The sequence below is a fragment of the Myotis nattereri genome (assembly GCF_964212035.1).
Source record: "Myotis nattereri genome assembly, chromosome: 14".
Classification (NCBI taxonomy): Eukaryota; Metazoa; Chordata; class Mammalia; order Chiroptera; family Vespertilionidae; genus Myotis; species Myotis nattereri.
Window position 1 is genome coordinate 28,091,609 of NC_138089.1, and position 27,182 is coordinate 28,118,790.

Here is a 27,182-nt window from a genome sequence, read left to right on the forward strand (position 1 = left end):
TAGAAGTAGCAGCTCCTGTTCCCTGAATGCTTCGAGGAGAAAGCTGCGGCCCAGAGAAGGACAGTGACTTGGCCACCGCTACCCAGGAGGGGGACTGGCGGAACTAGGATTCCAACCTGAGACTGTGATACCATGCCTCGGCCACCGAGCAGTGTCGAGGGGCTCAGCGGGAAAAGCCGGGACCCACAGGAATCACAGGGAGGAGTTGTCCCGTGATAAGTAGTGACCTCCCCGTCGCTGGGAGCATGCAAGCCGCTGCTGGCCGTCCACGTGCTGGGGCTGACGCTCAGGAGGGGCTACGGAGCTCCTCGCGGACCACTCCCCTCTGCCTCCCGCAGCGGCGGCGGCCGAGGCCGGAGCACCAGCCCGCGGGGCGGGGCGGGGGCTGCTATTTCTGTCCGGTGAGCGCAGCCGGGCGGCGAGGCGGGGCAGGGGGCGCCCGCGCCGCCATATTCCCTCCCGCCGGCCGCCAGCGGCGCGCAGCCACCATGAGCACCGCCGCCTTTCACATCTCCAGCCTCCTGGAGAAGATGACGTCCAGCGACAAGGACTTCAGGTGCGCCCGCTGCCCGCCCCGCCTCCCCCTCCACGGAAACCCTCGGCCTCCCTCCCCTCTCGACGCGCCGGCCCACCCCCAGGACCCGCAGCCCCTGCCTCCTCCCCCCTCTCCCAGCGTGAAGCCCGCACCTCTCCCCCCTCAACGCCCCCACCGGCGTGTGACTCTAATCCCTGCTTCACCTCCCGCCGTGCAAACTTCAGCCCCTGCCCCCTGTCCCCCATTGAGGCCCCAGCTCCCCCGCTGCACCCTTCCTCTGCCTCTGCACCTCTGCCCAGCCCTCGCCGCGCCCCGCATTGGATGCTCCCACAGTGAAGCGAGGGAGCCTAGCGCTGCCTGTGCTTTCCTGCATCGAAACCTGGCCCCTTCCCGGGATCACACCCCGGGGTTGACTTTTTTTTAAAAAAAGGTGCATTTTATTGATTTTTTACAGAGAGAAAGGGAGAGGGATAGGGAGTTAGAAACATTGATCAGCTGCCTCCTGCACACTTCCTGCCGAGGATGTGCCCTGCCACCAAGGCAAATGCCCTTGACCAGAATTGAACCTGGGACCCTTCAGTCCGCAGGCCAACGCTCTATCCACTGAGCCAAACCAGTTAGGGCCCGGGGTTGACTTTTTCACTGATAACCTCAGCACCCTACCTCTTCGCTCTTCCCCATATCACTCCAGGCTTTCTCCCTGCACATCAGGGTGCCCTTTCCATCTCATCCCCTCCCTTCCCTGGTCTTTGACACAGCTTGAAGGGAGAGACTGGCTGAGTGGCTTTGCAAGCACAGATAGATGATGGTTAGGGTGGAGGATTCTGGGTTCTGTGTGCTCCTCTTCTTCCTCCTTCCCCCAGCATCAGGGAGCCACACAGGAACAGAGCTGAAAAGAATGGAGGAAACCTCTGGTCCAACCCCCTCATCCTGGGGGGAATGGGTGAGACTGAGGTCCAGGGAGGTGAAGGGATGTGTGTCCCATGGTCACACATTCAGTTCTGGACCCTCTGAGCTGAACGGAGCCTGCAGAGACCAATATAGCTGCACCCACTTGTTGAACATTTTATCCCCATTCTACAGATAGGAAAGCGGAGGTCGAGAGGCAGGAAGGGCCTAGGTGCAGTCACAGAGCTAGGAAGTGGAGGACTCGAAGTCCAAAACACAGAGGCTGAGATCTTAACAGGCCGTCTGATTCCAGCCCCCTGACTGGTGAGGAGATTGACCCCTCTGCCTTCTCCTGAAACCCATTCCTCAACATCCCCTCAAGAGCCTCTACTGTAGCTTTAGCAGAGCCTTTGAGCCACAGTTCTGGCTTTGGATCCGGGCCCCAACCATTTACTGGCTGTGTGACCATGGACAGGCTGCTTAACCCATCATGAGCCTCAGCTTCTGTTTCTATAAATGCGGATATTAATAGAACCCACCTCAGAGGGTTGGTGTGAGGATGAAGTGAGTTAATGCACGTGGAATGTTTAGATTAGTGGCTGGCACCAGGTAAGCACTTAATAGATGGACCCATGATTTGGTGCATATCAGAAATCTGCCATGCCCTCTCCCCATTCTGGGCCTTTCCCTGGAAGTTCTGTTCTCCGTCCTCATTTCCCCCCTCAGCTGGCTAACTCCGACTCAGTTGTCACCTGCTTGGGATGCCTCCTGACACCCAGGCAGGTTTAGGCACCTCCCCTGAGCTCCCACACCTCTTCTGCCCATGTTTCTGCCATGTCACATCTTAGCCTCCGGAGACCCAGGGCTCCTGGACCACCAAACTGTGAGCTTCCTTTTTCCGTCCCAGAGCCTGTTCTTTGTACCCAGTATGTGCTCAGTGAATGTTTTCTGTGTCCCAGGCTCCCTGCTCTGCTCTGCAGCGTCATCTCATCAGTCCACCTGTCCACCTGGGTGAGAATGATTGCTCTTCCTGTTCTCCAAAAGCTTGGAGAGGCGAAGTGACTGGCCTGCGGTCACACAGCCGAGGGGATTTGTACCACCGTTTCTAGAACCTTAGGTCTGGTCTCCTGGAGGGGTTGGTCCTGCCTCCTAGAGCCTAAGAAGCCCCTTCAGCCCGCTCTGCCAGTGGCCCTGAGAACATTTAAAACTACTCAAGCATAAGAGGATGGTGTCTATTTTTAAAGTCCAAATACCAGAGAGGCCGGGTCCTGCTGACCAGCTGTCCAGGCACCCATGTGGCTGAGTGTTTCCGCTGAGTCTCCTCTAAGGTTTCTCTGGAATGAAACTGAGACTGTGTCCTCTGGATCCTGGAGACAAGGATCCTGCAGATGGAGGTCCCCGCAGGGTGGAGGAAGTCTTTGGTCCCTGTTATCCCTGGGCCCCCACTCTGTGGGCAGGAGGCTGCCCCGTTCCCACTCTGACTCTAACAGGGAAATGGGTAAACTGGGGGGGTCTGGCAGGAAGCCCCACATCATTTCTTGAAAACACAATGGTATTGGTTGAGGATCCAGGGGAACTGACTGGTGGGGCTGATTTTCCTCCCAACTTGCTGTGTGACCCTGAGCCGTTCCTGCAACCTCTCTGAGCCAAGATTCCTCGTCTGCTAAGAACTCATTGCCCTCTTAATACCTCCCAAGGATGTTATGAAGTAGGGCAAAGGAAATTCTCATATATTAGGTGGAAAAAGCGGGACTCAGAGAGGAGTCACCCAGTTGATAAGTGACAAGACCAGTGTGTTTACTTAAAGCCAAACTTTGGTGCTCAAGCTCTTGTCTACCCAATTAAACACTTCCCTGTACACCCCCACTATCACCACCACATACATATATACATAGAGCTTTCTCTCTCAGAGAGCTAAGTGTTTCCAGGAACTTGGGGTGGGGGTATCTGCAATGCTGAGGCATATTTCAGAAGGGTTGATTTCAGAGTTAAGGTTTTTACACAGCTGTTTGGCATTGAGCCCGGTTAGAGGCTGACTATCTAACCTTCCTCCCTTCCTGCCCTCACTCTGCCCTCCCCACCGCCCCCCCGCTCCAGGCCCTCTTTGGACCTGTTCTTTGTTGGGCCTGGAGTCCCAGAGATGAAACTGACAAGCCCCTGTGAGTTCCTAATTTAATGGGGGAGACACATGGGCGACCAAGTGTGCAGTGTAGTGTGAGAAGTGCTGTGATGGAGGGGCGCAGTTCTCTGAGGGGTCCTTTCCAGAGGAACCAAGTGTGCTGAGAGAGCGTGGGGAAGGGGACAGGGCAGGTGGCCAGAGGAGTCATCCCTGAGGCTGATTTGAGCTGGGCCCTTGACAGATGAATAGGCTTTCAACAGGTGGAGGAGAAAGAAGGGACAGAAGGCCCATCTTGGGCAAAGGAGCACATCCCTTGGGTTGCCAGGCTGAGCTGGCTCTCCATGGACTGCAGCTTAGAGACCCTGCCTGCCTTCTGAGAATGTCCCTTCAGCTGGACAGACCTAGGAGTGCATGTGCCTAACCCAGGCCTTGGCCTGGCTCAGACCCAAGCCTCTTCCTTCACCTTATCTTGGCTGCTTCTCCTGTGATGGCCAGGCCCAGAGGTGGACACAGTCAGCCCTGCCACTCCTTCCTTCTCTCAGCAGCTTGAGGCTTATCCCAACATTAAAAATATACAGCTGTGACAGCGACAGGTGCCCTTCTGGTAACAGGATGGTGTGGGCCATCATGACATCCAGCAGCAGGTCTGTGCCTGCAAAAATGAGGCGGACTGTGACTGGTTTTGCAGGGGGAGGGCTGTCAGAGCTGGTGGGTTGATTGGCTCAAGCCAGAAAGCAAGGCTGGTGGGTCAGCAAAAGCTGGAAGCTTCCTGGAGCCACCACTCTTTGGTCCCGACTTCATGGCATCTCTTCTTGCTGCTCTGTCCTGCTTTCTCCTCTAATGTCCACTCTCAAGTGCCTGCAAGAGCCTGTGAGCTGGTGGAGTGGGCCTGATGGGAACCTGGTGGCCTGGAGCGTGTGTCTCCCACCGAAAGAGGGCAGCCATGTCTTGACTAGAGCCAGTTATTGTCACCAGGGACAGTAGGCCCAGTTGTATTCAAATGTTCTGTTTTCAAGAGAATCTGGAAATCATTACATTTATGTCAACTCTCCCAAACATTTGCAAGGTGGACACAGCTGAGGGCTGCCAGTTTAAGACTCTGCCCTCCTTTCTGAATCTTGGCAGGAATGGGGCTCCACAGTGCCCCCTGCAGCCCAACTCTCCATGACTTTCCAGCTCAATCTGCCTCTGCACGTTCAAATGCCCTGAACAGGGCATCAGGCCACACGGATCTGCCCACCTGGGGGTGGGTAGCCCTTGACTCCGATGACCACCTAGGTCAGGAGCCACAGCTGGGGGTTGGTCAGCTGTTGACATCAGTGTCTAAGACATGCTCAGGCCCCTCAGCATGGCCAAGGGTTGTGATTCTCAGAGTGTGGTCCCTGCCCCTCAGCATCATCCAGGGACTTGTTAGAAATGCCCCGGCTCAGACCTGCTGATTCAGAAACCCTGGGGGTGGGGCCCAGCGGTGTTGGACAAGCCCTGCAGGTGGTTCTCAGGCTGGCTACAGTTTGAGAGCCACTGGTCTGAGGGCAGGGGCTGAAGTGGAAGTGGGCAGGGGTAGCCCCTTCCACCTGTCTGGTAGAGAGCCTTCTTGCTGACACCTGACTTAGCTGAAAGGTGGCTGTTCAACTTTCTAGCATGAATGAGATGTGAATGATGTACTGTGTCTTTATAATAATGGCAGTGCCACTTACTGAGTGTTTATGTCCTGAGTTCTCAACTGTGTGCTAACCACATCACATGCATTATCTCATTTTATCTTCCATACAACCCACTGAGGCAAATACTATTCTCATCCCCATTTTTCAGACAGGTAAACCAAGGCTCCGCAATGTGAAGTGGTTTGTCCAAGTCCACATTTGTTTAAATGGCAGAGACAAGAACCTCTCCAGCCTCGAGACCCTAAGCATTTAGCTAGTGTGCTCTGCGCCGCCACTCCTGGTCGGCCCCAATGTGCAGTTGGTGTCTCTCACACACCGGTCTTCTTGTGGGAGCCTGACTGTGTCCGCAGCCCGGATAATTTACTTTCCCTTGAATCTTTGTATCAAGGTCTGCTTCTGGGAGAACTCTAAGAGCTTCCCAAATCACTGGGGCCCAGGAGCTGCTTGAAAATCCTCCTCTGCCCTCCCTGCCCAGGTTCATGGCCACCAGTGACCTGATGTCAGAGCTGCAGAAGGATTCCATCCAGCTGGATGAGGACAGCGAGCGCAAGGTGGTAAAGATGCTGCTTAAGCTCCTAGAGGACAAGAATGGTGAGGTGCAGAACCTGGCAGTCAAGTGGTGAGTGTTGGCCTTGTCGGGGGACAGGGAGGCACTGTCTGGCTATGCTCCCCTAGTGGGGGAGCTCCCCAGGGTTCCCGCCCCTTTGGGGTACAGTCTCTGGGAGAAGAATTGCTAAGCAGCTCTTGGAGTCCAGTGGAGTTGGACAGTGACTTGGCTTGAGGGAACATAATGGGCAGGCTGACTCGGGCTGAGCCTGGGGCTTTTGAACCCTCTCTCTCCCTCCCTCCCTCCCTCCCTCCCTCCCTGTCAGCTTGGGTCCTCTGGTGGGCAAAGTGAAGGAGTACCAGGTGGAGACCATTGTGGACGCTCTCTGTGCCAACATGCGGTCAGATAAGGAGCAGCTCCGTGATATTGCTGGCATCGGCCTCAAGACTGTCCTGTCGGAGTTACCCCCTGCAGCCACAGGTACCCAGGTCCCAGGGACTAGGTACTCTAATTATTTGTCCTAGTTTATGGTTAAAGAAACTGAGGCTCAGAGATGTGAAGGGACTTATGTAAGGTCAACCAGCTAGTCAGTGGCAGAGAATTCAGATTCCTATCTACTTAAGTTCATGGCTCGGTGTCAGGAATGCTTTTAGCTTCAAGTTACAAAATGTAACTCGTGGCATCTTAAAGAAGTAGAGGAGCAGCAGTTCCATTTTTGCAGCAATTCATTTAGCAGCTCAAGTAGGACAGGGTTGAGTCTCTGTCCAAGTCTGTTGCCCTTTATAAGAAAAACATGGGTCTCCCTAGAATCCCCCAGAATGCGGTCATCTGGCCCCTCCTAACGGTAAGGGAGTCCAGGAAAGGAAATGCTTAACTTTTCCCTTCACCCTGGTGGGAAGAGGGGTTGGCCATCAATTCTAGCTCCCTGAGTGTCACCTTAAGTTTGGTCAGGACTTTGGGTCAAGCACAGGACCGCTCAGGCCCTGGCTTTCCTGGGTCAGCAGATCAAAGGCTGACCAGAGGTAGAGGCCAGCTCTGCAACTCACCATGCCCATCTTGTGCTCTGTGCAGGCTCCGGCCTGGCCGCCAATGTGTGCCGGAAGATTACCGGCCAGCTCACCAGTGCCATTGCCCAGCAGGAGGACGTGGCCGTGCAGCTGGAAGCCCTGGACATCCTCTCTGACATGCTGAGCAGGTGCAGGAGGCCACCCCGGGCAAGGAGGATCGGGGTAGGAGGGGGAGCAAAGGGGACAGGGAAGGATTTAAATCCACAGAGCCAGCACCTTCTGCACTCCAGGCCCTGTGCTCAGGGCTCCTTAATCAGTCCTGCAGTCCTGCAAAGGAGAGCTCGTTTGTCACAATGTTATAGGCTGTGAGAGGTGTGGTGACCTGCCCGAAGTCACACTCTCAGTAAATGGCAGAACCTGGGATTTGAACTCAGGTCTCTCCATAGCTGAAGCCCAGGTGTGTTCCTCTTCCTCACCTTCTTCTTTTTCTTTCTTCCTTCTTTTGAGCTAATATAGCGGGGCCCTTGTTTTAAATTGTACTGCACATTTTTAAGCACTCACTCATTCAACCGCCCAAGATTTGAGCACCTATTTTGTGGCCAGAGAAATGGCAGGTGCTGGGCTAGTTCTGGAATGTGGCGTGGCGCAGCCTTGGTCCTTCCTAGAAAGGAGCTCACAGACACATCAACTGTGAGTAGAGTAAGAACACCAGCAAGGATAAGAGCAGGGCTTGTAGGAGCTCAGGGGAGGAGACCCTAACCCAGGTGGAGGGTGGAGTCCCTTCCTAGAGAGGGTCTTGGTAGATAAGCCTTCAAGAAAGGGCAGGACTTGGCTAGGCATGGGCGGGCACAAGGGGACACTGGAGGAGGAGACTGCCCTTGGCCCAGAGAGCAGAGGCAGGGGAAGACATGCGGTCCCAGGGTTATGCAAGGCATCCCTGGGCTGGAGAGGGCGATGTGGAGAGATGAGGCCTGAGGGCTGGAGGTGGGTGCGGTGACAATCATACTGAAGGTGTAAGGAGCTGGGGAGGGTCTGCCGACAGGGGCCGAGGAATGCCATGTGGAATTTGTGAGTTTTAGACTGAGCATCCTATTTTCAGTGTGCACGGTAGATGGAAGCGGGTGGAATAGGTAGGGAGACTGGTTTGGAGGCTTCTGCAGGCAGGTGAATTCAGGTTGTATTTTGGAAGCAGACTCCACAGGGCTTGGAGTGGGTGGGAGAGACTCAAGAATGATGCCCAGGGGTCTGGCTTTACCAGCTGGGGGCACAGACCCAGGGCCATTTCTGTGGTGGATGCCCTCTGGGAGCAGGAACAGGTGTGGGGAAGAAGGCGATGGATTCACCTTGGGGCATGTTGAGGTTGAGGTACCTGGGAGGCCCCCACTCAACTGAAAACTCCATAGGGCAGGTTCTGAAGGCAGAATCTACCTTGCTCACCTGTGCCCCCAGCATAGGCCCTATCACATAGGTCAACACATAAATAAATGAAACCCAGACGAGAGGTCTGGGCTGGATGGAGAGAGATGGGAAGGTGAGGTCAATGTGCTAGCGTAGAGTGAAAGAAGAAAAGGTCTTAGGACAGAAAATGCACAAGTGTGGTCGAAAGGTGAGGATAGAAGCTGCTAAGGTGGGCAGGGGCCGCCTTCTACCTGTATAAAAACCGTTCTCTTGTGTTGCCTCTCGCCGTGAGCTCAGAGCTCAGCTGTTTCAAAGGGCACTGGGGAGCCATTGAAGGAGCTTGAGGGAGATAGCAGAGGAGTAGGTTTTAGACTACTCTGTTCTCAGTGTGAGGGAGGATGGACACTGGGGCAAGGCCCAGACTCCCGGGAAATCAGGGCAGCCTCACTATAGCCCCCATACCTATTACCATTCTGTCTTCTTCCCAAGCCGGGAGCCCGGACATCTGGGTTCAAGCTCTGGCCTTGCATTTCTTGGCTGGGTAGCCTCGAGAAAGTCCCTTCCCCTCTCTGCTTTCTTTACGTAATCTACACTAATAAAAGAGAAAAATGGTAATTGGCGTACAGCGATACCATTTTCAATTGGCTAATCAGGGCTATATGCAAATTAGCTGCCAACTAAGATTGGCAGTTAACTGCCAACTAAGATTGGCAGTTAACTGCCAACTAAGATTGGCAGTTAACTGCCAACAAGATGGCGGCTAATTTGCATATGTAGGCACAATGCAGGGAGGCGAAAGGGAAAGCAGGAAGAAGCCCCCTGCCACTGACAGTGATCTGAAACCCAGGGGGGAGATAAGAGCTGGGGGGCAGGGCAAAGGCGGCCCTGGGGCCGCCTTTGCCCTGCCCCCCAGCCATGATCGGAGAATCAGGCGCCTTTGCCGCCCTGGCCAGTGATAGCAGGAAGTAGGGGTGGAGCCAGCGATGGGAGCTGGGCACGGTCGAAGCTGGCAGTCCCAGGAGCTAGGGGTCCCTTGCCTGGGCCCAAAGCGAAGCCCACGATCGTGGCGCCCCCCCGCTGCCACTGCAGGTCCCCGCTGCCCGGGCCGGACGCCTAGGCCAGAGGCGTTAGGCCTGGGCAGGGGCGGAGCCTGCAACCGCGGGGAGCTGGGGGTTCCCTGCCCAGGCCTGACACCTCTGCCGGAGGCCTCAGGCCTGGTCAAGGGGCCGATCCGGTGATTGGTGATCGGAGGGTGATGAGGGTCAACTCCTCTGGCTGAGGCATCAGGCCTGGGCGGGGGGCAGAGCCGGGGATTGGGGGGATATGATGGTCCCCTTGCCCAGGCCTGAAGCCTGGGTCAGAGGCGTCAGGCGTGAGCGGGGGGTGGAGCAAGCGATCAGAGGGAGATGGGGGTCCCCTGCCCAGGCATGATTCCTGTATCAGAGGCCTCAGGCCTGGGCGGGGGCCAGAGCCAGTGATCGGGGGGAGATGGGGGTCCCCTGTCCAAGCCTGACACCTCTGGCGGAGGCGTCAGGCCTGGGCAAGGGGCTGATCAGGCGATCGGAGGGTGGTGGGGGTCAACGCCTGAGGGCTCCCAGTATGTGAGAGGGGGCAGGCTGGGCTGAGGGACACTCTCCCCCCCCCCCCACCCAGTGCACGAATTTCGTGCACCGGGCCCCTAGTAATAATAATAAATAATCACACCACACAGTTGCAGGGTGCCTTTCCATTTAACAGGGGCAATCGGGTTGTTAAATTCGTGGGAGCAGGCCAGGAGAGGATGGGGAGTCATGAGGTGCCTGGCTCAGGGTGCTTACCCAGTGGGCCGGTCTGACACCCCTTCCGGCTCCCCAGGCTGGGCCCCCCACTCGGTGCCTTCCACGCCAGCCTCCTGCACTGCCTCCTGCCTCAGCTGAGCAGTCCACGCCTGGCCGTGCGCAAGCGAGCTGTCGGGGCACTGGGCCACCTGGCGGCTGCCTGCAGCACCAACCTCTTCGTCGAGCTCGCCGATCACCTGCTGGACCGGCTGCCGGGCCCACGCGCACCCGCCAGCCCTGCTGCCATCCGCACCCTGATCCAGTGTTTGGGCAGCGTAGGCCGCCAGGCAGGCCACCGCCTGGGTGAGGGAGCTGGGCTGCTGGGCAAGGAGGCGGGGTCTAGGCGAGTGGGTGCTGGGGCACCGGGCAAGGCCCTGGGCCCAGGGGGCGGAGCCTGGGGCGGGCCACCTCTAGAAGGGGGTGGGGTTAATAATTTGGGAGCATGGGCCCTGAGAGCCATCTGCTTCTGAGCCTCAGATAATTATAAATCACTTCACCAAACCTAAATAAGATGTTTTAAAAATAAATAAGTGCTCGCTTTGCAGCACATATACTAAAAATTTAAAGAGTAAAATACTTCCATCTTCTTATTTTGACAACTATACCTTCATAACAACCTGCAAGCCAGGTTTGGATTTTTGAAGTTTTATTGGGAGACTATATGTACAATAAAGCACACTGTTTAAGCGCACCATTCAGTGTGTTTCCGCCTTTGGGTCCACCCATGGAACTACCACAGTCAAGATGCAGAACATTCCCAGGACTCCCAAACGTTTCCTTGTGCCCCTTTGTGGTCCATCTCTTCCTTAGGCGCTCGTCCCCTACCCCCTATCCCCCCGCCCACCCCCCCCCCCCACCCCCGGGATACCACCGATCTGTTTTCTGCAACCATAAATTAATTTTATGGAAATGGAATCTTGCAATCAGGTTTGAATTTACTCTCAAATGCCTTGGAGTTCCGGGCTAGAAAAAGTCAGTGTGGGTAGAGTTAGCCATGGTCTGCCCCTCCCTTCCCTCTGGCTGTCTCCCTGAGAGCGGCCTTACCCACACCTGGGGACCCCAGCCAGCAGTCCACACTCTATCTACTCCCGGCCTTCTCTTCTCCACCCTCTCACGACAAACTGCAGCCACCCTGTGGCCACTCTTGGGAGCATAGACCGGGAAGGAGGCCTGCACAGGACCCAGACAAAGGTTCAGAGTCAGGTGGGCAGGAAAGTGGGGAAGGCAGTCGCTGGAGAAGGGCTAGTGGGGGACCCTCTAAAGCCCAGGGATCAGGCAAGGGCCCCTCTTGTCTGGTCTCAAAGGGCAGTACCTGTTTCTCCCCTTTTTCCACCCAGGGCTACAACCTAGTACAGGAAATAAGGCAAGGACGTGTAATCATTTCAACAACAGGTGCTACTTATTGAGCGCCTACTGTGTGCCAGGACCTGGGCAAAGCTCTTTATCTGCATCATGTTAATCTTCACAAAATCTCTATCTGGTAGGCATTGTTATCTCTACTGTGAAGATGAGTAGACCAAGGTCAGAGAAGTGTTGTGACGTGCCCAGGCTCCCAGAGCCCATAGGTGGCAGAGTCAGAGCTAGAACCCACATCTGCTTGACTCTGAAGCCTCTGGGTTGGGTTTGCAGTGGCCAGGGATGCAGGTGCAGGGACAGACTGAGTCTGCGGGCTAGGGGAGCCTGGGAGAGGGTCTGGCCTGTCCTCAGTGACCCACCTGGCCTTACAGGGGCCCACCTGGACCGCTTGGTACCTCTGGTGGAGGAGTTCTGCAACCTGGATGATGATGAGCTCCGGGAGTCCTGCCTCCAGGCCTTCGAAGCCTTCCTGAGGAAGTAGGTGCAGTGGGATGCTGGACGATGGGGGCCCCAGAGTTTCTTTGGGGAGTTGGTGGGGCAGGGTTGGGGGCAGAATGTTGGCCTCAGAGCAGTAAGACCTCAGGACTCATCACTGGGCCCCACTGCCTACCCTGTCCTGCCTGGGTCCACCAGAGCCTCCCTCTCCCACCCCACAGGTGCCCCAAGGAGATGGGCCCTCACGTGCCCAATGTAACCAGCCTGTGCCTCCAGTACATGAAGCATGACCCCAACTATAACTATGATAGTGACGGGGATGAGGAGCAGATGGAGACAGAGGATAGTGAATCCAGTGAGCAAGGTGGGTGGCCAACTTGAGGAGGGTGGGAATGGGTGCAGCCTTACCGGGACCCCCTTCCCCAGCCAAAGATGGGCCACACTGAGTGCCCTTATCCTGATCCCAGCTGTTCCTCAGGCTCCAGCCCTACCTTCCATAATCTGGATTCTCCACTGTTCCCATCCTTTCTGACTGCACAGTAAGGGTAGCAGTAATCACTAACATTTATTGAGCATCTCCTGGTGTCCAGAGCACTCTCTTATTTCAGGTTCCTTACAGTAACCCTAGAAAACCAGGTGTTCGTTATTAGCCCCGTATTTTAGACAAGAAAACAGACTGTGAGAAGTGATTTGCCTGAGATAACACAGCTCTAGGGTAACACAGCTAGGAAGTGGCATAGCTGGAGCTTGGAGCCATGTCCGAAAGACCTCTTGACCTGTACACTGCCATCGCTACCCTTTTAGTCATGGCTTCCAGGAGAGAATCCTTTAACCCAGCAGAGTGAATCTCGAATGGTAGAATGATACCTGGATGGGGAATGAACTCAGTGGCTACTTTCCTTCTGTGTCTGTGATCCAGTTTGTCACTCGGATGGGTGCCCCTTGTGTTCTCAAAGCAGGACATCAATGGAGGCAAGGGATTTAGGGTCTGGTGGGGTACTTGGAATGAGATGGGATGGTGGGAGACAAGATTGGACAGGCATGTTGGGGCCTCGAATACCAAGCCAGGGAGATCGGGCATTTCCTTGTTAGTAACAGGGAGCTGTGGATATTTCTTCAGGGTGGCATAGGGTGGAGGTAACAAACGATGGTCCTTCAGAGGCGACATCTGCTAAGCTGCCAGGTTGCACCCATGCGACCATCCCATGGGACAAGCTGGCTTGTCCAGATGCCAGCTCTGAGAGGCGTGGGTATGAACACTGTGGCCTCTGAGCCTGTGACCAGGACCATCCCCCTCTGAGCCTTGGGTGTCTCCACAGGTGTTATAGGGAAGCCTCGTGGGCCTGAATCTCAGCTATCCTGTTCCCTAGCTGTGTGCCCTCAGGAGAGGCTCTCACCGTCTCTGATCTTTATTCTAGATATCACTTCATCTATAAAATGGGGTTCCGCCAAAACCGGTTTGGCTCAGTGGATAGAGAGTCGGCTTGCGGACTGAAAGGTCCCAGGTTCGATTCCGGTCAAGGGCATGTACCTGGGTTGTGGGCACATCCCCAGTAGGAGATGTGCAAGAGGCAGCTGATCGATGTTTCTCTCTCATAGATGTTTCTAACTCTCTATCTCTCTCCCTTCCTCTCTGTAAAAAATCAATAAAATATATAAGAAAAAAAAAATGGGGTTCCAGGCACTGTGTGGGCTCTGGCCTCTCAGGGGAACTGTTTGTAGGAAGCCACACAGAGCATTTCTTGCTTAGAAGCCAAGCAATCTGCACCCTTGAGAGGCTGGGGCAGGGTAGGGTGGGGCAATGCAAAAGGAGGCCCTATTTTATTTCTTCCTTCTGGAATCCCCATAAATGAAACATCACACAGCCAGTCCTGAAACCAAAGGATGGGTTTTGTGCCCCAAATGGATTATCTAGGTCCTCATTAAAGTCTTGGAAGTCAGTTTTTCCCCTAGTGTAGTCAAACTAGGGAAGAGTATGGAGGCAGGAGGAGAACTTGGATTTAATTCCAGCTATTTCCCTGCTCATGTAAGTTGGGGCCAATCACTTCCCTTTGAGCCCCAATTTTCTCATCTCTACATTGGGAAAATAATCCCTGTCTCACAAGGTCGTTGTGAGGCTAAAATGAGGTTGTGGATTTGACGTGCTTGGTGCCATCCCCAGCACACAGTAGGTGTTCATTAAATGGTAGGTAACATTCCTATTACAGGGGTAGGCAAAAGTAGGTTTACAGTTGTTCATATGGAAAATACAATAATTAATAAACAATAATGCAAGAATACACTCTGTGTTTCATGTACTCACAACTGTAACCCTACTTTTGCCCACCCCTATAGTGTGTAAATAATGATCATCAAAAGGTGAAACACGGGCTTGGCTCCCTCTTCACCTCTCCATCCTGGGAGACCCCCTGGGTGGGGCAGGCAGCTCCCTGTCCATCTGCTACAGAGTGCAGGGCTCCATGGGTGTCTGGTTCCTGCCCCAGAGAGTGAGGACGAGTACAGTGACGATGATGACATGAGCTGGAAGGTGCGCCGGGCAGCAGCCAAGTGCATGGCAGCCTTGATCAGCTCTCGGCCTGACCTGCTACCCACCTTCCACTGCACCCTGGCGCCAGCGCTCATCCGCCGCTTCAGGGAGCGTGAGGAGAATGTCAAGGCTGATGTCTTTGGGGCCTACATCGTGCTGCTTCGGCAAACGCGGCCCCCGAAGGGATGGGTGGAAGCCGTTGAGGAGCCTACCCAGACTGGCAGCAGCCTCCACATGCTGCGAGAACAGGTGGGCACACCTTCACCTCTCTCCCCCTACCACCCCCTCTCACAACTTACCCTCCCACCTTCTCACAACCCTTCCATCCATCCACACACCCCACCATCTATCCGTCCACTGACGTGTGCATATTGAGCACCCACTGTGTGCCCGGCTCTGTGCATCAGGCTGGGGCACAGTGGGGAACAGGACAAATACTAGTAAAAGCCCTGCCCTTGCGCCACACCGTTTTGGGGTCTTGCTGATAGAGTGGCTGTGGGGACGGGACAGGGAGGTGGCATGTGAGTTCTAGACTCTGGCTGAAGCATGGAGTGCCGTCCCCTGAGGTGGCAGAACATGAAGAGGGCGATGTCCAGAGTTCTATTCTGGACATTTATGTTCGAGATGCTCAGATGTTCAAATGGAGACATCAGGTGGGCAGTCAGCACTCAAGTCTGGTGTTGACAGTGTAGATCAGGTGTCATTTTGTGCTGGCATCTGAAGCTTGGGGAGCAGATGAGCTCATCTGGGGAGAACCCAGCTGGGGAAGAGAATGGGCCCTTGGAGTGCAGGGGTGAGAGCCAGACTGCCCGTGTCATTTTGAGCAAGTTAATCTCTCTGTACCTACTTCTCAATCTGTAAGGTGGGCCGAGGTGTAGTACCTACTTCAGAAGGTCTGAGTGTAGAGTCAGGTGTAGAAGGTCTGAGTGTAGAATCAGGTGTCTGGTACAGAGCGAGTGATGAAAAGGTTGGGATGGAGCGATCCTCTCCACCCTGGGGTCCCCAGTAGGCACCCAGCAAAGTCCCTCAGGAGTTGGGGTGTGGAAGCTCTCTGGGTGGTCACTGACCTCCCCTCACTTGCCCACAGGTGCCCCTTGTGATCAAGGCCCTGCAACGGCAGCTGAAAGATCGGAGTGTCAGGGTCCGCCAGGGATGCTTCAGTCTCCTCACTGAGCTGGCGGGCATCCTCCCTGGCAGCCTGGCAGAGCACATGCCTGTGCTGGTAGCAGGTAGGACGGACTGGAACCTGGTATCTGCTGTCCTGGGCCTCTTCCAGAATCTGGCCCCCAATCCTTGAGGGTGCCCCTACTCAGCAACATACAGTGGCTCCCCATTGCCAGCAGTGAGAACAAGGCTGGAGTGCAGGCCCTACCTCCTGGTTTCAGGTGGCCTTGTGTCCCTCAGCCCTGGCCCCAGCCAAACCCTGGCCTCTTAGAATCTGCTGCGTCAGAGCCATTCAGCTCAAACACCTGTGGGTGTTCCGCTCTCGCACCCAGGGAGGACTGTGTTGGCTCAGGGTCTGTGGCCCATAATTTTTGCACCCATCCTGCAGGCATCGTCTTCTCACTGGCGGACCGCTCGAACTCCTCCACCATCCGGATGGATGCCCTGGCGTTCCTGCAGGGGCTGCTGGGCACAGAGCCCGCCGAGGCCTTCCATCCACACCTGCCCACCCTCCTGCCTCCGGTCATGGCCTGTGTGTCTGACCCTTTCTACAAGATCGCAGCCGAGGCCCTGCTGGTGCTACAGGAGCTGGTGCGGGCCCTGTGGCCCCTGGACAGGCCTCGGATGCTGGACCCCGAGCCATATGTTGGAGAGATGTCTGCAGCCACCCTGGCACGGCTCCGTGCCACCGACCTGGACCAGGAGGTGAAGGAGCGGGCCATCTCCTGCATGGGCCACCTTGTGGGCCACCTGGGTGACCGGCTGGGGGATGACCTGCAGCCATCGCTATTGCTCCTCCTGGACCGCCTGCGGAATGAGATCACCCGGCTGCCTGCCGTCAAGGCCCTGACGCTCGTGGCTGTGTCCCCGCTGCAGCTTGACCTGCAGCCCATCCTGGCCGAGTCACTACCCATACTGGCCTCATTCCTGCGCAAGAACCAGCGGGCGCTACGGCTGGCCACACTGGCTGCCCTGGACGCCCTGGCCCAGAGCCAGGGACTCAGCCTCCCTCCATCTGCTGTTCGGGTGGTGTTGGCGGAGCTGCCTGCCCTGGTCAGCGAGAGTGACATGCATGTGGCCCAGCTGGCTGTAGACTTTCTAACCACAGTGACCCAGGCCCAGCCAGCCTCTTTGGCTGAGGTCAGTGGCCCTGTGCTCTCAGAGCTGCTGCAGTTGCTGCGTTCACCCCTGTTGCCAGCAGGTGTGCTGGCAGCTGCCCAAGGCTTCTTGCAGGCTCTGGTGGGGACCCGGCCCCCGTGTGTGGACTACGCCAAGCTCATGGGCCTGCTCACTGCGCCTGTTTACGACCAGGCTGTGGACAGTGGGCCGGGCCTGCACAAGCAGGTGTTCCATTCTCTGGCTCGGTGTTTGGCAGCCCTCACAGCTGCCTGTCCCCAGGAGGCAGCAGGGACAGCAAACCGCCTGGTCTGCGATGCCAGGTCACCCAACTCCAGCACGGGAGTCAAGGTCCTGGCATTCTTGTCGCTGGCTGAGGTGGGCCAGGTGGCCGGGCCTGGCCCCCAGCGGGAGCTGAAGGCTGTGCTCCTGGAAGCCTTAGGGTCACCCAGTGAGGACGTGAGGGCTGCAGCCTCCTATGCACTAGGCCGTGTGGGCGCTGGGAACCTGCCCGATTTTTTGCCCTTCCTGCTGGGACAGATAGAGGCCGAGCCCAGGCGGCAGTACCTGCTGCTGCAGTCGCTCAGGGAGGCCCTGGGGGCTGCCCAGCCTGACAGCCTAAAGCCCTACGCCGAGGACATCTGGGCCCTGCTGTTCCAGCGCTGCGAGGGTGCCGAGGAGGGCACCCGGGGGGTAGTGGCTGAGTGCATCGGGAAGCTTGTCCTCGCCAACCCGCCATTCCTTCTGCCCCGACTCCGGAAGCAACTTGCTGCAGGTATGCACCCAGATCACTGGTGGGCAGTTTGCCCCTGAGCTTCTGACATACCACACAGAGTGAGCTAGGATCTCGTGTGTAAGATAAAGGCAGAGGAGTCATTAAACACTGTTTCCTGAGACTTACAGGCCTCCTCCTGTGAGATCTCTGGAGTGGAGGAGACAGAGTCCTTGATCTTCAACATAAACATGTCATGATGCCACTTTCATAATCCTTGGTGTGGACAGCACCCTCATGTTCCAGGCAAAGGTTAATAAAAGCAGTTCTCTGAGGGGCGAGACACTGCAGCTGCAGAGTGGAGCTTTTGGGGGCTCGCTTGAGTCAGGAGCAAATGGAAATGTAGACGAAGACTGGATGCCATGCCCTGGGGTTTGGGGAGGGCCGGGCAAGAACCAGGGGGCAGGTTCTGTGTGGTCAGATCAGGGCACATCAGGGTGTTCCACAGCTCAGGGAGGAAGAAAGCAGATAGGTGTACCTGTGGGGCTATTTGGGCCCCTGAGAACGAAAGGCCTCCAGGCCTGGAGCTGGTCAGCTGGTCCCCTGATAGGGTCATTGGGTGTATCATGTCACATAAGGTAGGCAGAGTGCTTTGTCTAGTGTTGTGGTACCTAATCAACCCTGCGTACCTGCTGCTGTTGCTATGTTGGTGGTTATGTTAAGCCCTTGCTGGGTTGATAAGAAGCAGCTGTGTAGCCCTCTCCTGCATGAACAGGAAGAGCATTCCCTGAGGACGTTCCCTGTTAAACTCCCAGGGCTCTTCACAGGGACCCTTGAGAGGCGAGTCTCAGGATGAGGAGCAGCCCTGCCTTTTCTAAGCTCTGATTTGTTTCTGCCTCATGCATTCTGTTGAACCAGCTAACCAGTCCACGTCCTTTTGACCACTGGTTTCGGAGAAGAAAGCTCAGAGCCACACTGGTGGCCTGCTCCTAGCGAGTGCACGGGACTTCCCAGTCGTCTCTCCCTGTAAGACTCTGGTCTGCATCTCACTTCTCTTCCTTTTTTAAAAAAATACGTTTTTATTGATTTCAGAGAGGAAGGGAGAGGGATAGAGAGGTAGAAACATCAATGAGAGAGAAACATCATTGATTGGCTGCCTCCTGCACACCTGCTACTGGGGATCAAGTCAGGAACCCGGGCATGTGCCCTGACCAGGAATCAAACCCAAGACCTGTTGGTTCCTGGATCGACACTCAACCACTGAGCAACACCGGCTGGGCTGCTCTTGAGTTCTTGGTTCTCTGTTTGTATCTGGCAATGTGGTTACCTGCAAACTGAGAGTTTTACTCTCTCAGCCGCAGCGGGAAGAATCAGGAAGATTCTAGGCTGCCAAGGGAAATGGTAGCATTGACTTTCCCAAAGATTTTGGGGAGTTTCAGGTGGGGAGAGGTATATTTTTGTCTTCCACGGAGGCAGAGGAGAGTCTTGGCACCTTCTGACCTGTGAGTATCCAGGACTGGCCCTGCCCCTCATCAAGCCACTGTCTCTTGTCCTGCAGGTCAGCCGAACACCCGGAGCACTGTCATCACAGCGGTCAAGTTCCTCATCTTGGACCAGCCCCATCCCATTGACCCCCTCCTAAAGAGTTTCATTAGTGAGTAGAGCATCCCCTCTGTCTCCAGCCCCATTCAGTCCCCTACACACCCCTTGAGCTTTAGCTGATTTTTCTTACACATTAACTGAAGGGAGTTGGAGACCAGGAGACCACCTCATCATCATAACAGCAGCAGGGCCTGGGTTCAAACTCCTTTGCTGCCACTCAGTTGCTGAGTGAGCCCAACATCCCCCTTCTCACCTCTGAGCCTCAGTTTCCTTATCTGTAAAATGGGAACATGGAAATCTGCAGTTCTAAAGTTTTGGAGAGTCCATGTATAATTGAGGGAGAAAGTGCTCCATGAACTCTACCAACCTCTCTAACACATTGGCTTCAGTGGGCACCTAACTGGGCAGGGCTGCACCATGGCAAGGGAGAGTGGATCCTTAACTTGTCCCTGTCTGAGGGACCTTCTGGCCTGAGGAACTCGAGGAGCCTTCGTTGGGAGGAGGCTTAGCCCTCCTTCCTTGGAGCCTCTGCAGGACCAGGCTCACTTCTTCAGAGCTCCAAGCCGATGGGTCTTTGTTGTTGTTGTTGTTATATATATCTTTAAATATACTTTTATTGATTTCAGAGAGGAAGGGAGAGGGAGAAAGAGATAGAAACATCAATGATGAGAGAGAATCACTGATTGGCTGCCTCCTGCACCTCCCCTACTGGGGCTTGAGCCCACAACCTGGGCATATGCCCTGACCACGGATTGAACTGGTGACCTCATGATTCATGTCTCAATGCTCAACCACTGAGCCACATAGGCCAGGCACCAGTTCTTGATTTTATTTATTTATTGAGTATATAAAACATTAATACAGAGAAGTCTAAACTATCCAAAAAGATTTACTCAGAAAAGTATGACTTTGTGTAAGTTTATTCACCTCTCTGACCTTCAGGAGCCTCATCTATCATAATATCAGGTTAATATTTGTAGGATCTTTGCCTTATGCCAGGACCTCTGCTATGTGCTTTACATACTACCACATTTTAAATCATAAACACATTGCTACAGAATGGATACTGCTATTATCCCCATTTTACAGATGAGGACATCGAGGCTCTCCAAGGTCCCAGAATTAGGAAGTGGTAGAATTTGGATTTGAACTCAGGCCAGACTTGAGTCCACATTCTTATCTGGACTTCGAAGGCTTGTTGTGCAAAGTAGATGCTCAGAACATGTTCACCCCCATTCAGCCAGGTATGCATGACTCACATGGACCAGGTAACTGATGTGGGGGTAGAGATGGTTTCTGTCTTGGCTGTGCCACTTCTCACATCCCCTCTCATTTTTCTGCCAGGAGAGTTCATGGAGAGTTTGCAGGACCCAGACCTGAACGTGCGCAGGGCCACTCTGACTTTCTTCAACTCAGCCGTGCACAATAAGCCCTCGTTGGTCCGGGACCTGCTGAATGACATCCTGCCCCTCCTCTACCGGGAGACAAAGATCCGCCGAGACCTTATCCGAGAGGTGAGGCTGGGGGAGGACTGAGTGGGAGCTTTGGGCCTGACTGGTGGGGCTCTGCTGAGGGTTAGGGTCCAGCTCATCAGATGACCAGGCTCCATGGCCTAGGTCAAGTCTGGACCCTCCACTTCCAACTGCGTGACCCTGCCAGGGCAACTTAATCCACTCTGAGCCTCAGTTTCTCCTCACAGGTAAAATGAGCAACAGAAGTGGGGAATGCAGCAGGAACTAGGGGAGGTGTTCTTACACTCTGGGGTCACATCCTTCCCTCCTGCAGGTGGAGATGGGGCCCTTTAAGCACACAGTGGATGATGGGCTGGATGTGCGGAAGGCAGCCTTCGAGTGCATGTACTCACTGCTCGAGAGCTGCCTGGGCCAGCTGGTCATCTGCGAGTTCCTGAACCATGTGGAGGACGGCCTGAAGGACCACTATGATATCCGGGTAGGATGAGCCCCCTGCCAGACCCATGCCCACCCCATACCAAGGGGACAGCCAGGGCACTACTGGGCCCACTGCTTGTTTGTCCCTCACTTCCTACCCCAGGAACCCCCATGAAAATAGCTGTATTGATTTTTTTTTTTTTCTGATAAGAACCTATGTCTTGCCCTAGCTGGTTTGGCTCAGTGGATAGAGCATTGGCTTGCGGACTGAAGGGTCCTGGGTTCGATTCTGGTCAAGGGCACGTACCCAAGTTGCAGGCTCCATCCCCAGTAGGGGGCATGCAGAAAGCAGCCGATCAATGATTTTCATTATTGATGTTTCTCTCTCCCTCTTCCTCTCTGAAATCAATAATATATATATATATATATACATATATATATATATATATATACATATATATATATATGTATATATATATATATATAAGAACCCATGTCTGAAACACCTTTGGTGGGAGTCTACACTGGCAAGCTCTTTGGATGGTTGGCAATAACTAGAACAAAAGCTTTTCCATGTCCAAGAGCCTCTGGACTGATTCCTGCACATGTTCAGAGATTTACGTTCAAGATTTTCTTCACTGATTTCTGGTAATTGGGAAAATCTGGCAGCTACCTAAATGTCCACTTATGGAGAACTGGCTCCATAAACTGGGTATCTCCAGTCATGGAATCCTAGCCACATTAAAGAGTGAGCTAGTTCTCTGTCTATGTACTGATGTGAAAGATGGCCAATACCCACTGAGTGATAAAAGTGAGTTATTTTTCATGTTTTTTTCCCATGCTTGAGCAAGTCTTTGTTCTTCTCTCTCATCTGGCCAATGTTCTTCTTGCCTGACCTTCAATGCCCTTCTTGCCTGACCTCCCATTCTGGCCAATGCCCTTCTTGAGCACAGGACAAGGCCTGGGCATTAGTGCAAACTTTGGGATGATTTTAAAACCCCCAAAACAAACAAAAAAATTGTGTGAGCCAGTTAAATACATTTACAGACCTGGCTTCAGCCTGGAGAATAATGGTGACCGCTTTTAAAAATGGTAAAGTTGCCCTGACTGGTTTGGCTCAGTGGATAGAGCGTCGGCCTGAGGACTGAAGGGTCCCAGGTTCAATTCCAGTCAAGGGCATGTACCCTGGTTGCGGGCACATCCCCAGTAGGGGGCGTGCAGGAGGCAGCTGATTGATGTTTCTCTCTCATCGATGTTGCTAACTCTCTATCCCTCTCCCTTCCTCTCTGTAAAAAATCAATAAAATATATATTTTTTAAAAAATGGTAAAGTCCCTGTAAATGATACACAGTATAAAGGGTGGTTGTTTGAAATCCATATTTCCTACCCAGCCCTTTTTGGTACTGAGGAGGGTGGGTGAGACGTCTATTGAGGAATCTATGGTTATCTCATCAAGCCTTCACATTAACCTTTGGAGAGTGAGTTTAGATGCCCAGTTTGCAGGGGAGAAACCAGAGACCTGGCTAGTTCAAGGGCACAAGGCAGGAGGTGGAGGAGCCCTGGGTCATAGCTTTTTGCTGTTCTGCCCGTCTTCTTCCTTTGCTGTGGGGCATGTGGAGGGCAGGGTTAATAGCTGGTGGGGATGGGCAGGACATATTGATTTCCGAACAACCTCCCTTTATATTGTGTATCGTTTGTGAGGATTTTAACATTTTCAAGAGGTCATCATTATTCTCCTGCATGCTGAATCCAGGCCGGTTGGCATGTTAATTGGCTCATAAAGTTTTTATTTTCTATTTATTGATTGATTTTAGAGGGGGGGGGAGATTGATTTGTTGGTCCATTTGTCTGTGCATTCATGGATTGATTCTTGTCCCTGACCAGAGATTGAACCTACAACCTTGGTGTCTCAGAACAGCACTCTAACCGACTGAGCTACCTGGCCAGGGCTGGCTCACATAGTTTTTGTTTAAATCAGGTGCCAACATTTAAAAATTGAGAGATTTTACATGAAAATCAGGATTTCTTTTGAAAACAGTCTGTCAGGTCTGGGCCACATTCCCATCTAGCCACAATAGAGTGGAGCTTAGTAGCTGCTGTCTGGAGTGTAGACTCCTTACTCCTTCCCAGTTCCCATCTGGCCCCCTTCACCCATGAACAGTACCTGCCTGGCCCAGTTGGTATATCTGAGCTTGAGAACTGCAGCCCCCCCCCCCCCCCACACACACACACACATACACACACCTGGTGCCTCTTCTGATCTGATTCTCTTCAGGACAATCAAGTATAGTTGGCATAGTTGGTGTTACCAGACACTGGCAGGGGTGTGAGTGGGAATTAGTGCTCAAGTTTGGACTTGAGCTCCAGGTGTTGGGTCCAGTCTCGGCTCTTCCCCAGGGCCTGCTTCTTGTGGTCCTGGGCCATTTCACCAAACACTCTGTCTCCTTCCTCCTGGGCAGATGCTGACCTTCATCATGCTCGCACGATTGGCTACCCTGTGTCCTGCGCCTGTCCTGCAGAGGGTGGACCGGCTCATTGAGCCACTCAGGGCCACCTGTATTGCCAAAGTAAGCCCCTGTCCAGCCCTGTGGGCCCTCTGCTGGTCGTTCAGTTACCATTTACCAAGAACCTCCTAAGATACAGGTGGTGTGGGAAGGGCTTATTTTAATCACCGTCATCCTATGAAGTTCTTATTACTTCTTAGTCTTACCATTGTATACACAGGGAACAGAGGCTTGGAGAGGCCAAGTTGTTGGCTGAGGCTACACCGCTAGTAAATTGCAGAGCTGGGATTCAAACCCAGCTCTGTCTCTGTCATTCACTAAATATTTCCAGGCCTTGTGCAAGGTGCTAGGGACACATTGAACATGATGGGCTCCCTCTTCTCACATCCTAATTGGGAAACTGAGGCACTCTTAGACAGAAATCATTTGTTGACTGGTGTGGGGCAGAGTTGCTGCTAGACGGGAGTGCCTCAAGGGTCCAGTGTAGGGATCCGGGCAAAAGGTCTCACGGAAAGCTGCAGTGTTGAGAACAGAGCCTGGCACACCTAGGGGGTAAATTACCCAGTAAATACCTATTGAATGAAGAACTAATTTGGGTTTTGGAAGAGCAAAAGACTTAATCACAAAGAGGGCAGAGTATTTTAGATTGGAGCTTAAAGAGGAGACACCCATAGCGCAGTAATTTCCAAGCAGTAACACCTTTTCCAAAAAATTTTTTTAATGTGGATAAGACAGATAAAATAGGTACTTATTAATAGAAACCTGACTTGCAAATTTCTATTTTTAACATATACTTAGTATGAAGTCAAGAAAACAGTGGTACTGCAGGCTCTTGACAGTCTCTGTGGCCAAATCTCTCTGGTGTACTTAGAACCGTACTGCTTGGAGAAAAACCCAGTTCACAGGAAGGAGCTGCAAATGGCATCACAGGGTCAGGACACCCTTCACTCACTTTCATCGAGGCCTGCCCGAAAGCCACTCAGTCTGGTTGCACAAAGGATGCTATTTGTTGAGCACAGTGATGAGACCTTGTCACATCCATGTCCCCAATCCCTCATCCACAATTCTGAATTCTACAAAGTTCTGGAAACTAAAAGGCTATAGTAACTTGTTTGGCGCCAAAACTTAACTTGAACAGGCACCAGGCTGTTTAGGACCTTATTTCCCTTTTTGTGATATTCATAATATTCTTACATTTTTTCCTTAACTTAGTGGAGGAAATACTAGTGTATTTGATTACAGGGTATTGTATCAGACTATCACCTGACATCTACGTACTATCCCTTTCTAAAACCCCTCAAATTCCTGAATTTCAAAAGCACATCTGGCGCTATGGGTGTCAGAGAAGGGGTGTGGGCCTGCAAGGCCCTTTAATCCTCACAGCAGCCCTGTAAGAAGTGAGGGACAAGAAGTTCCTACCTGAAGTCATAGCTCTCACCGAGCAGAGCCATTTGAACCCAGGACGTCCAACCTATTACCAAGCTCTTGACCATTAGATTCCTGAGGGGGAAGAGACTAGTGTTGTCTGGGGAAGTCACGGAGGGCCTTTATTCCGTAAGTATTGGAGAATTTCTGAGAGTCTCTAAATGGGAGAGGGTGGGGATGAGGTAACAGAAATGGACAGATGACAGTAATCCATTCAGTGACGCAGCCCAATACTTCTAATCAGGGGAAGATTAAGTGAACACTTTACATGAATCATCACCTTTGACTTATTATAAAAAATAAAGGTAATTTAGATTGGCTACTCAGAGGCCCTTTAGGTGACTTTGAAGCTGATTTGCATGAGAAAGCCCAGAGGTGGAGGGAACCCTCAGGAGGCTGCAACCGTAGATTGTGAAGCAAGGGAGTGTGCCATAGGTGGTGAAGAGGAAGCCAGAGACTGTGGTGCAAGGACAGGCTCAATAAAGGATGGCTCATTGTTGTTTCCCACTTTAGGTCAAAGCTGGTTCTGTGAAGCAGGAGTTTGAGAAGCAAGATGAACTGAAGCGCTCTGCCATGAGGGCAGTGGCTGCCTTGCTGACCATCCCAGAAGTGGGGAAAAGCCCCATCATGGCCGACTTCTCCTCCCAAATCAGATCCAACCCGGAACTTGCCACCCTCTTTGAGAGCATCCAGAAGGATTCTGCCTCAGCACCCAACACAGATTCAATGGAGCTCAGCTAGTCTTACCCCACCTCCTAGATGGGCCCTTCCTCAAGAGAAGGGGCCCACCCAGGCCTGAGGTCTCAGCTTCTCTTCCACCACCAAAGGCCACTGGCCTGTACTCCTAAATGTTCATCTCCCTGGGGGCCCTCCTGTTCCTCTTTGGGGTTTACAGTGCCTTCTCCAGGGACCCTAACTCATAGGTTCCCCAACCTGAAGCTAGCTGTAAGGCTGCCAACAGTTGGGCCCTGTAACTCAGGACAGCCATTCAAGGCACCGGGGTGGAATTTTTCAATGGGAAGTCACATCACAAGGTTGATGCGACTCCACACTGACCTAGTTCTTTCAAGCTGGGGAGGCACTGCTTCACAAAGTACTTAGTGTTTACTCCTGTGCTCACAGCTGTGAGGTTAGGAAGCAGCTGGCTGGCCTTTCTTCCCACTGGTGCCCCATATTTGTCACACCACTCTCATTTTACAATTCATTTGATCAAACTGATAATACCAAGAATTAGTGCTTTGGCTGGGCATCTTAAAAACTCAGATACTTCTGAGTTATTCACATTTTTAGAATTAAAAAAAAAAAAGATTCTAACAGGCAGTGATAAATCAGAAAGGTTTTCTTGCAGGGGGCAAGAGTGTGGGTAGTGAATTAGACCTAATGTGTTTTTCTAATTTCAACTCTCTATGAAATAAACTGGTAAACAGCAAAGCACTACTAGTAAGTACAAACCATCTTTCATGTCACCCCGCCTAGGCAACCAGTTGGTTTATGCCCTTCTAAAGTTTTCAATGTGTCCTTTTTAGAAACTTTCTTATAGAAATAAGCGACAGGCCAAAGAATTTTCTGTGCTATCAGAAAACAGGTTAATAAAGATCCTAAACTACAATTTTCTCTGCACAATTCGTCGTCAGTAAACCACTTCTCAGTACGTGTCCCAAATCAATTGAAAGAAGTCATGGAAATGACCAATAATTTAATTCACAAATGTTTCATATTAGGTTTTGAACAGGAAGCAGTCAACCTGTAAGACATTTATCTACTCAAAGAGCGAGCTTAAATCCAGGCATGGCTAATACACCAGGAACATTTTAATGTATTATTCCTGGCTCAGTTGACCAGGATGGTGAAGAAACACACCACTACTCTATTATACCTATTTTGGCCAGATCGGCAAAGATATTTGGTCACTTTTTAGTTTGTGTGCTGAGATGAGAAAGGTTGAAAATAGCTGTACTAGAGTACCACGTGCCACATCCCATGTGACCTATACTTTCTTGGCATAGCATAACCTTAGAATTAAAGTTAGATCCTACCTACTGTAGTTGTAAAGGAGTGTTAAATTGAGTCCCAATTATCACCAGTTAAGGACCCCACACCTAAGGAAATTATGCCTGAAGCAGTGAGTTGGGGGAGTTTATATAAGGGAAATTGAAAGCCACCTTCAAGCATCCAGGGCTGATCATTATAGAGGGATTTGTGTCACCCCGTTTTATATTTTTGGACAGAAGCTATATTGTGCTATTTCAACACCAAATAAGAATGAAGAAATTTACCTGGATCCTTTTATGCATTTTCTCAATCTCCAGAAGAACCACAGAATAATTTATTCAACTTTACAAAAAGTGAGACTAAGAACAGCTTCCTCTGAGCTGCAAGGTACTTCAATGAAGTCTCAGAACCTTGGTCTGAGGGCCAAGTCTTCCCCAGCCCTAACTGGAGCTGACCAAGGCTGGTCTGGGCACCTAAGGCCAGTG

At 52.8% G+C, this 27,182-nt stretch overlaps 1 protein-coding gene across 2 annotated transcripts; it reads left to right on the top strand.

Annotated features, from left to right (window-relative positions):
- The first annotated feature begins 423 nt into the window (after window positions 1-423).
- On the top strand, window positions 424-26,312 carry CAND2 (cullin associated and neddylation dissociated 2 (putative)). 2 transcript variants are annotated; one of them, XM_081105630.1, is made up of 15 exons: window positions 424-556; window positions 5,682-5,825; window positions 6,079-6,233; window positions 6,825-6,948; window positions 10,013-10,278; window positions 11,703-11,808; window positions 11,988-12,130; window positions 14,250-14,542; window positions 15,381-15,522; window positions 15,846-17,348; window positions 18,844-18,939; window positions 20,232-20,401; window positions 20,673-20,837; window positions 23,236-23,343; window positions 25,219-26,312. In XM_081105630.1, the coding sequence occupies exons 1-15, from the start codon at window positions 489-491 to the stop codon at window positions 25,444-25,446; spliced, it is 3,711 nt and encodes a 1,236-aa protein (XP_080961756.1). In that variant the 5' UTR covers window positions 424-488; the 3' UTR covers window positions 25,447-26,312. The 2 variants fall into 2 exon arrangements, with proteins under 2 accessions (XP_080961756.1, XP_080961757.1); XM_081105631.1 differs by lacking the exons at window positions 6,079-6,233; window positions 6,825-6,948 and having other exon boundaries at window positions 439-556; window positions 20,304-20,401.
- Window positions 26,313-27,182: the final 870 nt, after the last annotated feature.

Excerpts from the sequence above, each read along its gene's own strand:
- CAND2 (XM_081105630.1), top strand. The coding sequence starts at position 489 with ATGAGCACCGCCGCCTTTCACATCTCCAGCCTCCTGGAGAAGATGACG. Across the intron at positions 17,349-18,843 it reads CCGGAAGCAACTTGCTGCAG|GTCAGCCGAACACCCGGAGC; the intron begins GTATGCACCCAG and ends CTTGTCCTGCAG. Across the intron at positions 20,838-23,235 it reads AGGACCACTATGATATCCGG|ATGCTGACCTTCATCATGCT; the intron begins GTAGGATGAGCC and ends CCTCCTGGGCAG.